This window comes from Euphorbia lathyris, chromosome 3, assembly GCF_963576675.1.
Source record: "Euphorbia lathyris chromosome 3, ddEupLath1.1, whole genome shotgun sequence".
In the NCBI taxonomy this organism is placed as follows: domain Eukaryota; kingdom Viridiplantae; phylum Streptophyta; class Magnoliopsida; order Malpighiales; family Euphorbiaceae; genus Euphorbia; species Euphorbia lathyris.
Window position 1 is genome coordinate 44,344,409 of NC_088912.1, and position 11,023 is coordinate 44,355,431.

Consider the following 11,023-nt stretch of genomic DNA (forward strand, 5'->3'; position numbering starts at 1 on the left):
TTCTTGTATCATTGATTCGGAAATTGCTTTAATCTAAATAAAGATTTTTTTCAACAAACATATATTATTATTATGTTGTCGTGTGACCAAGAGGTCACGGGTTCGAGTCTTGAGAGCGGCCTCTTAACAAATAAATTGGCAGGGAAAGGCTTGCTCTCAGTACACCATTGTGGTGGGACCTCTTCCCGGACCCTCGCTCAGCGGGGACGCGTAATGCACCGGGCCGCCCCCATACAATATTATTATTTCCATTAACATCAAACCCTATAGAGATTCTTTTTTACCTCGTATATACTATGGTATTTTTTATTGTCAATAATCATTTAAACTCTTATGTTAATATCTATTAAAACTTAGGGATATTTATGTTCGATTTTAAAGTACAGAAGTAATTATTTTAATTAATAATACTAAAATGGAAGAGTTATGGGTAGATTTTACCCCTCCATGTGTATATATAGATATAGATTTTATACATATATATAGATAGCTAGTTGTTTGTAAAAGCATTAATGATCGGTCATAATTATCAGCTGTATATTTGTTGAGCGATTTCCGCAAGTGCACGGTATACGCTTGTAGTAATAAAAGATATCGAACCCACAGGGAACATTTTTTAACTAAAAACTTATTTAAGTCAGTTTTATTCATGTCTTTAGGTTTAACTAAAGAAAATCGTTTAATTGATTGAATTGGTTTGGATAAATTAGGATTAGATAAGAATATTATATTGAACTTAGAGAACAATTCTGTCTTGAGATTTTGATTACAAGATGCTTCCGTAGTTGGAATAAATAGAAGGTATAAAACTTATGTTCATTAAGCAAAGAAAGCAACTATAACTTTGGTAAGATTATGAACATGTAATAATACAAGAATTTATGCAATTAAATGGCTTTGAACCGTAGAAATCCCCCTGATGTTGAGGTGATTTCTACCTTAATCAAATTGATATTTTATATCCGATAAGCCGCGCTAGCGATCATATCATCCATAAAAACTAATTCTTTCAAGTGTTCAACAAAGTTTCTATATAAATATGATTGTATAAAACGTTTTAATAAAAACACCAATTTATCATTTTGAAAATCATTTTGTCAGAACAATATCAAAATAACAACAGGAAGAATGTATTGAATGAAATAAATATATTCTTAGTGAATTGTGAATCTTCACAAGTTAACAGAGAAGAAGAAACATGGATAACATTTAAACGAAAACTTTGAGATCCGGGTTGTCAATCTTTTCCTCAAACTCCGTAGGCTTGTCAGACCTCTTTGCGCTTCAGCCGTTAGTTCTTCTCGCTGAATCTTCGGAATAGAGACCGCTAGGTCCACTACCAGAATGAAAACTTGTCTCTGATCAACCTTTGAAACTAAACTAATATTACTGTGTTTATAACTAATCTAATAACAACTTGTGTACAGCAAGTTTGTTTATACAGAAATGTAAACTAATCTGACTCATTTCTGAGTCAGAGTTTCTTCAACATAACAACTCTCTAATTTCTCTAACTATTTTCCGACATTGATTTCTGAAATGAATCACTTATTTATAGTTGGTGAAGGGTTGTAATTGATGGGTCGTGTCCGTTGGTGAAGGGTCACTTTTATCCAAACGAACATACGCGTTTCTTGGATTTAAACATGTGAAAACTGTGCAGAATTCTTCGCTGTCTCATTATGAGATTCTGAAAATCTCAGTCGCGACAGGGGGTGAAGGGACGAGCTGAAAACTTCGAATTTCCGGTGACTGGTGTTCCTATGTCGCGACTGAGATTCTGAAAATCTCAGTCGCGACAGGGGCTTTCTTCCCCGTCTCTCGGCTGCTTCTTGTCTTCTTGGAGTCGGTCTCCTGATTGATACGTATTCTTGGCACGTAATTTAGGTTTTTCCTCCGTTTTAGCTCCTATTTGGATTTAACCAAATAATTAAGTACCTTGCATCAAAGAAGTAAATAAAGACGTAAAAGTACTCTAAATGAATATAAATAGCACGACTTCAATGTAAATTTAATGTATTTATATATGATATTTTAGGTATATTTTGGGCTTAACAATATTTTAGTGGGAGGTCCTGGTAAGATCGTACATTTCATTGTGCAAAATTGAAGGTTGTACACCACATATGTAATTTACTCTTAATTTGTACTAAAGTACATAAGGTGCTGGATTTTACTTTGATCCCATTAGGAATGACAATGGATAGTATATATCAGTATATCAGTTTTAAATTCTTACTCGTTTATTTTTTGAATTACCCGTCTTGTTCTGCTACCGTAACATGTATGTTTTTTTTGAATGTCATTCACATATCATCTAATTCGTAGTTACCCTTATTTGTTAAAAATTAACACATAAAAAAATAAATTATAAATTTAATAAAACCCACAAATTTAATATACGTTTTAAATTCAAACATTTTAAATCACTCAAATAGTCTAGAAATTAACATATTAAAATAAAAATAAATTGTTGATTTTGGTACAACAATAAACATATTTTTAATACATGGTGAGTATCGCCACGAGAGTGGGGATACCAAACTCGTCCCATATCCATACTCGTTCTATATACTTTTACACAAGTTTTGAGTAATTTTATTAGAACCGGATACGAGTTCCTAGACCCATACGGGTGGTCAGTAGCGAATACATGATTACTCGGTTGGAGGGGGGGGGGAGGGCGATTTTACACGTGCGTTCTGAAGGCCAAAAAAATTAGAGAGGATTTATAAAGCCCTAACAGGCTTAAAAAAAATTAGAAATTTGGATTTAGAGAGTACCTAATAGGTCCAAAATATTGAATTTTTGAATTTTGGACAAACCTAACACGTAATAGGATATATTTAATTTTTTGTATTAGTTCAATGCTAGTTTCTAAAAAAAAATTATAACATTCATACATTTTTTTATTTTTAGTTTTAAAATTTAATTTAGAAATTAAGTTGTTTGAGTCTCAAAAATAAGGAATTAATTTTTTTAATGAAAAAGACATGATAAAAATGAGTTCAAAAGCGTCATGAAAATAAATAAATAAATAATTGTAACATAGTTTATAATTATTGAAAAATAAAATTTAAATAAATAAACACATTCTAAAATAAATTGAGGTTAGGGGAATTAAATTTAGGACCTTTGAAAAAGAAGCCAGTGTTTTTAACCATCTTATCTACCTTTAAACAATAAAATGTTAATACATAAAATCTATATAGACTAATATTAGGGAGCCGAAACTACTCGTGATCATGGTGGTTCCAGCGGTCGGAGGGGCCCGGACCCCTCCCTGTCTCCGCCCCTGCGGGTGGCTCCGGATGTCGTCACTTGTAGAAAGAAAAAAAGGATGAACCGGGTAACCAAAGCCAGGCTTCGACTCAAAGGAAAGTCATGAAGTTTTTCATAATTACCCTTTGAAGAATCCGGTAAAGTAGAGGCCCAAAAATAGGTTTTACTAAGACTCAGGACTAGTGAATGAAGCCCACATCTGCATTTATCAAGCAAAACCAAATTCTAGGGCTTAAAGGTTTCGCTGCTTAGCTGAAGAAGTCTTTTCTCCTTTCCTTTCTGCGCTTCATCTCTTCCACTCGATCCTATCTCAACCACAATGACGCCGCCGCCTGGACCTTACGCCGGCACCAGCACTTTAGCTCTGGTAATTTCTTATCCTAACTTTTCAGATTATAAACAGAAGAGACAGTTGTTTATCTTTCCTTCAAGATCAAACGAAAAGATGATATTGCAATTGAATCCAATTCCTTATGTTTTATTTTCTCTTTTGTTAGGTCGCTCGTGTTTCAGCTTTCTCGTTCGGTCTTGTGTACGGGAACCTGAAGTTGAAGTATCTCAGGGTACATGTTCCTGATTTGTTTTTTTAGTAGTGCTTGTAGATACTATCCCAATTCTTACGATTATGCATTTGCAATTCATGCTCTGATCATTTATCCTTTATCGTTATTTGCATAGTCTCTTGGTTTTGGTGAAGATTGTAGTTTCAGCCTCTTGGTATATTTCATATGATCAATGTTTTTTCAAGATAATGAATGTGTTAATGTCTAAATCAGAGGATGATTTACATGGTTGATTCTTCAGTTTGGGAAATTCTACTTTGTTCCCTATTTATCTGAATGGACTGTGATTTTTTGGATTTTGTGGGAAAATCTTTAAATAAAGAGTTCTTTTGTTTATAAATGCTACATTTGCATATAATTTAGATTCAACCAATCTGTTTTTTTTTTTTTCTCTCCATATGTTGTATCTCTTCATCTCGTACTCTTTGTCTGAGAATTCTCATTGTGCTCGTTTATTTTCACATTATTGATAGCTGCCTCTAATATTGAATTGGTTGATGTGGTTCCTGTTTGTATGATTTCGCGCCCCAATGTTGTGATCCTGCCTTTCTACTTTAATATTTGAGTGATGGAAGGGATAATATTCTCTAGCATACTACTAACTATGCTGCATTTTCTGTTATTCACTATCATTTACGTTTTTCTTTGTTACTCATCCAACACTATGTGAACCTAACCATTAATTTTACTGTCCGTCCATATTTTTTTATAAGTAAAGACTTGCTTACAGCACTCCTTATATGAGAGAGAACCTTGAACTCTCTCTTCTGTTTTGACAGTCATGATTGAGAACACATATAAATGCTTGTTTGATGTTGTTGTCTTATCAAATACAGGGACAAGCAAAGAAACACAAGAAAGCTGAAGCAAAGGCTCATCACTGAGAGAGTTGTGTTGTCAAAGTTAGCAGAGACTTGATTTTTGCTGGCATAGAAAAAATGCATAGCAATAGAATTGTATTGGATTTCCATTTTCATGTAAAGCTTTTCTGAACCATGATGCATCGGTTATATCTGCATAAATTTTTTTCTTTTAGTTGGAGTTTTTTAACTTCTCCTGGAATTGTTTACTTGGTCTGCCCTGGCCATCAAGGAAGATGTTTTATATGGCATAGCTGACAACGCTTACATGTTGGAAGATTGAATCTTCCCCTCATTGAGTAATAAATGCTACATCGTTCTCCCACTTCGATTTTATACTGTTTTGACAAAATGTTTAATTGGATAATGTGTTGTTCATTTATCTGACTTATAATCCTCTACTTGTAGTAGACTTGTACTTGTTGTGCCAACTTAAGATGTTTGTGTTAAAAAAGAAAGTGTTGAGATGCTTCATCTCTTGAAGAAACTCCTTATATGTTGGGTTACCTTGTTCTTGATTTTTTTTTATTCCACATGATTAGGGGAATATACCAAATGATTGGAAAGCTATGAGGTTTGTGTGCAAGATTTGGCTTGGTAGTTATTTGGTATACAACCTATATAAAGCTGTGTTGTTTGTATGCTAAGTTGGAGAAGTTCTTGTGTCATTATCAATAGTTCATTTTGGTCGGAGTTGGCATGATATTATAGCTTGCCGATGTTCTTATTTTGGAAAACGATAGGTTGAGAAGAACATGTTATGGTAAACATGATGACAAGCAGGATGTGATAGAGGTGGCAATGGCAAGTGCTAGTGATGATAATTGATAGTTTATCTATATTCTTACATTGCATATGCTGGATGTTTTTATGGAGTCGCTGACCTCCAATTAGAGGGATCTCAGATTTTACTTCATGCCTGTTTTAAAGCATCTAACAAATGGTTTTTCAGTGTCCTAAAACTAGCAACTTCAAAGGGATAGCATTATCTCAACTCTCCAAATTATTAAGTAATAGAGGTGGAAAGAAAAAAAAAATCGTTTGTGAATTCATCTACGACCGGGTTGAACTGAAAGTGATCTGGATATGCAGTACACTGCTTAGAATGTGAACAGGGGAGGTTTAACTCCTGTGGTTAAAATCTGATTTCAGTTATAAAATTGAATAATATATATATACCTTGTTAGGAGCCAAAAGTGGGTTACTATATGTAGATAGTAAGATGCATTTCTATTATATTTCCTCTATGTCAACTAGTTTTGTTTTACTTTAGACTTAGTTTACAAGTTTGGGAGGTTAACGGAGATGAGAAGCAATGAAAAGGGAAGGGGATATGATGGAAATGAAGATTAAGACCTTACATTTTTTAGAATGTAAATTAGAGTTAAAAAACTAACTCAAAAATTAGCTCTCATTAATCTTTATTTCCATTGCTTTTCGTTCCCTTCTGTTATCTCATTTAAACTCTAATATCCTTACATTAGGTAAATGAATATGCATTTGCAACTTTTAAAATAATAATTTATAAGTTTCACAATTAATGGCTACGCCTACTTGCTTTTAAAAATAGAGATAAGGGGCAATTTTGCCTCCTTCGTGCAACTCGATGTATGATTAAAAAAAATGTATAGTTCAATTCTATCTTTTTTGTCAAAGAATTTTATTAGTGATTTTTATTGATATTTTATCTTTAAAAATGGTAAAATTAAGTACGATAATTATGCTACTGTTTTGGTAAAATAAAATTTAAGTTGTGCATAAGGACCTATATGTGATGTTTTGTTACAAAATATTTACTTGCCACTAAATTGACTTGGATGATTAATGTCAAAATAATTTTTATGCCCTATAAATTGTTTTTTAGGATAAACTGAGATTAATTAAAATTGAAAATGGGACAAATGTGGTAATAAAATTATCTTTAAATATTAATGAATCAATTAAATTTTAAATACATACAATCGAACTTAAAAAAAAAAGAAACATATAAATTCACACAACATATCTAAGGCAAATTGATTAATACAAAGAAATATGAACTATATACACTGTTTTCACCCAGAACAAGGATCATGCATTCAACAGGAATTTTTTCGTTGTTAAATATGTGTTACAAAATTTAAAAATGAATTTCCAAATGGAAGAAAGCAGCCAAAAAATGAGCAGCTCTAACAAAAAGATGCCTAAAGTGTTTGGTTCCTACACAGAAACTTCCAAGGAGTTTGTGATTTTGAACATTCTGAAGATATTTGTGATTTTGAACATTCTGAAACTATAAATAGCATTACATGATAAGATTTGATTTAAACATCATATACTACATACGAGAACAACACCATCAAAATCATGGCTAAATTTGCACACGATTCATGTATCAGACCTAGATGGTTACCAGGAGTAGATTCTTCTGCAATTTTGCACACATTCTTATGGTCTCTTCCCTGCATCAGATCAAGTAAATGCTTTAATATAGGATGAGGCAGTAAGTTATAGAGCAAATGACAGGGATAGTTATACATGAACAAATTGTCATAGGCCATTCAAATCCATAACAGAGCTTAATCTGGTGAATCTAGTAGGATGAAGGTGTCTGTCAATAATATAATTATTTTGTTGTGTGTAAGAAATTGGTTGATGAAGTATGTTCAATCAAATAGTGAAAATGATAAATTCTTCCTTCAGAACAATCTATAAAAACAAAAGTGATCTTGTTAATTATGACGATTACAAATATATTAGATCTAACTAGCATCTAGCTTAGTCACACGTTGAATTGACGATGAATGTGCGGATTAATGATTTGGCACTGAGCAAGGAACTCATACAGAACTTAAGTAAGCTGCCACAAGCTGTTGCATTTTGATTGAGCTGAGATGCAGCTGACTTAAGCTGATAGAAGATACTTCATTCATTAGTTCCAAAACATCACAATAGCTGGTTTAGCAGTTCCAGACTGCTTAATATATTCTATGCTAATAAAATATGTACATATCCTGAACTATTAGTAGACAGGGTGGATTCCCTATGCATTCTGACCAAGTACATCGGGTACATGGACATCTACCAGTCGTGGATCCAATGAAAAATGTAAGCAGCTTAAACATGATCCATCCAGAGAAGGATGCAAAACTAACCTGATAACCATGGCCATGCTCAAAATCAAACAGTTGTAAAGCCAGACACTTCAGTAACATCTACTTTACATAGATAATGTCTTCATCAGGGTCATCACTGTCCCAATCCTTATCATTTTGAGGTGAATCAGACAATTCCGAGAGATCATCATCTTCGTACACTTCATCCTCTTTCTCAGCTTTAATTTTATCTAATATTGCAATCACCTGAAACAAATGATCAAAGATATCAGCATTAGCTGAGAACCCAATATCCAATAAACTAAAAGTGACAATTAAAACAATTGCCACAATCATGCAAGAAAGAAATACATATAGTTAAAGCTAAAAAGAGGGAAATAAGGAGAAGAAATAAACTCAGAAAATTTCATGCAATGAAAAATTGATGAAAATGTCAAATGTACAAAGTTACGAATACATTAGATAATCTCCAAAAGATGAATTGCAAAGGAGGTTGCTAGAATCATGCAAGAAAGGGAAAAGATACGTTCAATATAATCCTCAGTTAAATATTTGTAAGTTGATTAAGCATTCTCACGAGGAACTAATCCTTATAAGCAACTACAAAACCTTCAACCTTCTCTAAGTCGAACATCAAGACACAGGACAATGTAATATGCAGGAAAAGAAAAAGGAAGTGCAAGGACTGCAACCAAAAAATAGCAGCAGTGCACATCATACAATATAAAATTTTAGGAATATATACCGAGATTTTTTCTCTTATCATTTCATCAGCAATAAATCCTTAAAAAAAAAAATTCAAATAAACTTCAAATCGAAATATGTGCCACCACAAAACAAGTTCATGCAAATGATCAAACTAAATTGTAAATATGAATTGAAGTAACATTTTTATGTAACACATGCCATCACAACAAAAGGATTTCCACCAAGACCATCCACAGACAGACGTTGAATGGGCAAACACCAAATTTTCTGTAACAGAGACCATTCATTCTCATAAAAAGAAAATGTTATCAGATACCATCTTTTTCTTCCATTATCCGCATGTTTCCCAACATAATAGACACAATGCCTACCTACAGATATCATTTTGGACAATACATAGCAATGCTTCACAATTATGACAAGGATTGTTTAAAAACATAGGCTTGGTGTGAAACTAATCAAAAAGCAAGAAATAATCTTGAAGAGCCAGAGAAGTATATAATCATGTAATAACATACAAGCAAAAACAGTAAAGGATGATTACCCTGCTTCCTCTCTCTAAAGATTCATCTTCTATAAAACGTATTTCAGGAGTCAGCCTCAGCTTCATACGCCTCCCTAACTCACTCCTAACATACTTAGCTTTCGCCTTTAAACCAGCAATTGCAACATCCTTTCCTCTATCATCTCCGAAAACAGAAACATATACTTTAACAACCTGCAAAACATTCATCATTCCCCTTAAATTACTCAACAATAGCATGCAAGATTCAAACAATTTCAGTTATTAGATACCTGCAAATCAGAGGAGACCTCAACGTCGCTGATGGTAGTGAGAGAAGACAAATATCTATCAGCACCAAGAGCAGCTTCAGGCAAAACAGCGTACTGTATAACCTTATCTGTAAGAAGCATATCGGAGAGTTCTCTCTGTATCTGTTTGGCTACCATTTTCACTCTTCTAGGGTTAGCCATGCATTTTATGGTGTTGAAAGAGGGGTTTGGTCGGAGGTGAAGAGGAGAAGCTGATGTTGGGCTCCAAATTGAGAATAAGTTGGAGTGTACGGTCGTGTTGGGAAGCGAATTCCGGTGAGTATTGAGAAGATGGTGCTGCTTCTGCGGATTGAGAAGGTGAAGGTGAAACTGAAGGAGCATTGCTACTGAGAATTGCAGGTAACTCTTCTGCTAATCCTTTGTTCGTTTTTCTGGATTTTGATTTCCATTTTCAGAATATCCACAAAGGTATATCTAAGGGCATTCTGGGAATATTATTAATTGGACTGGATTAAAAGCCCATCCAACACTATGTTGAGTTTTTGGGCTACATTGAATTATGTCTATTGGACTTTACACAAGGCCAGGCTCACAAACGTTCTTTTTTAGCTTTTTATATGAAAATCATAATTAGTTATAAAAATTATAATACAAAAATCAATTCTTGTTATAAATAATGTAATGGATGACCATTATACCCCTGTTATATTTATATATATGTTACACCCATAAGTAATAAGATATACACATTTACAACACGTTATCAGCATGAAACCCTAGCCGTCTGAGCACGCCTCCCATCAATCGTAGACGAAACCCTAGCCGTCTGAGCACGCCTCCCATCAATCGTAGACGATCCTAGCCACTATCGTTTTTTCAATTTGTTGCACTATCGGTTCAGAACATGGATAGTGAAGAATTATGTCTAGCAGACAGTGCAACTACTCATACCATACTGAGAAGTAGAAAATATTTCTCTCATTTGACAATGAAAGAAACTTGTGTTAATACTATATCGGGTAGTTCAAAGATTATTGAAGGCTCCGGAAGAGCAAATATATTATTATCTATGGGAACGAAATTTGACATTATGGATGCATTATACTCTCCCAAGTCTCAAAGAAATTTATTGAGTTTTAAAGATATCCGTCAGAATGGATATCATATTGAGACAATAAGTGAAGGAAATGTAGAATACCTTCAAATCACGAGTATTACCCAAGGCACTAAACATGTTGTTGAGAAATTACCTGCATTCTCCACTGGATTGTACTACACTAATATTAGTACAATTGAATCATATGCTATAGTAAACCAGAAGTTTACTGATAATGTTACTGTTTGGCATGACCGATTAGGCCATCCGGGTTCAATAATGATGCAAAAAATAATCAAAAATTCATGTGGACATTCATTGAAGAACCAACAGATTCTTCCTAATGATTTTACATGCGCTGCTTGCTCACAAGGAAAATTAATAATTAGGCCTTCACCAGCCAAAGTTATACATGAATCAATCAATTTTCTGGAACGCTTACAAGGAGATATTTGTGGGCCAATTCACCCACCGTGTGGATCATTTAGATATTTTATGGTTTTAATCGATGCCTCGACTAGATGGTCACACGTCTCCCTATTATCAACTCGCAACCTGGCATTTGCGAGATTACTTGCTCAATTAATTAGATTAAGAGCACATTTTCCAGATTTTCCTTTGAAGGCAATTCGCCTCGATAATGCT

At 33.7% G+C, this 11,023-nt stretch overlaps 2 protein-coding genes across 3 annotated transcripts; one reads left to right on the forward strand and one right to left on the reverse strand.

Moving 5' to 3' along the window:
- The first annotated feature begins 3,490 nt into the window (after positions 1–3,490).
- On the forward strand, positions 3,491–5,030 carry LOC136221637 (uncharacterized). Its single transcript, XM_066009036.1, has 3 exons — positions 3,491–3,649; positions 3,780–3,845; positions 4,682–5,030. The coding sequence occupies exons 1-3, from the start codon at positions 3,602–3,604 to the stop codon at positions 4,727–4,729; spliced, it is 162 nt and encodes a 53-aa protein (XP_065865108.1). The 5' UTR covers positions 3,491–3,601; the 3' UTR covers positions 4,730–5,030.
- Positions 5,031–6,707: 1,677 nt separating this feature from the next.
- On the reverse strand, positions 6,708–9,729 carry LOC136221801 (probable ribosome-binding factor A, chloroplastic). 2 transcript variants are annotated; one of them, XM_066009226.1, is made up of 4 exons: positions 9,304–9,729; positions 9,053–9,226; positions 7,840–8,046; positions 6,708–7,146 (listed from the first exon to the last, which is right to left on the reverse strand). In XM_066009226.1, the coding sequence occupies exons 1-3, from the start codon at positions 9,661–9,663 to the stop codon at positions 7,900–7,902; spliced, it is 681 nt and encodes a 226-aa protein (XP_065865298.1). In that variant the 5' UTR covers positions 9,664–9,729; the 3' UTR covers positions 6,708–7,146; positions 7,840–7,899. The 2 variants fall into 2 exon arrangements, with proteins under 2 accessions (XP_065865298.1, XP_065865299.1); XM_066009227.1 differs by lacking the exon at positions 6,708–7,146 and adding an exon at positions 7,264–7,594.
- Between the last annotated feature and the right edge of the window lie 1,294 nt (positions 9,730–11,023).

Coding starts and splice junctions, on each gene's coding strand:
- LOC136221801 (XM_066009226.1), bottom strand. CDS start 9,663: ATGCTCCTTCAGTTTCACCTTCACCTTCTCAATCCGCAGAAGCAGCAC. Junction 9,227..9,303: donor AGGTCTCCTCTGATTTGCAG/GTATCTAATAAC, acceptor AATGTTTTGCAG/GTTGTTAAAGTATATGTTTC. Junction 8,047..9,052: donor CTTTAGAGAGAGGAAGCAGG/GTAATCATCCTT, acceptor CATTTGTTTCAG/GTGATTGCAATATTAGATAA.
- LOC136221637 (XM_066009036.1), top strand. CDS start 3,602: ATGACGCCGCCGCCTGGACCTTACGCCGGCACCAGCACTTTAGCTCTG. Junction 3,650..3,779: donor GCACCAGCACTTTAGCTCTG/GTAATTTCTTAT, acceptor CTCTTTTGTTAG/GTCGCTCGTGTTTCAGCTTT. Junction 3,846..4,681: donor TGAAGTTGAAGTATCTCAGG/GTACATGTTCCT, acceptor TATCAAATACAG/GGACAAGCAAAGAAACACAA.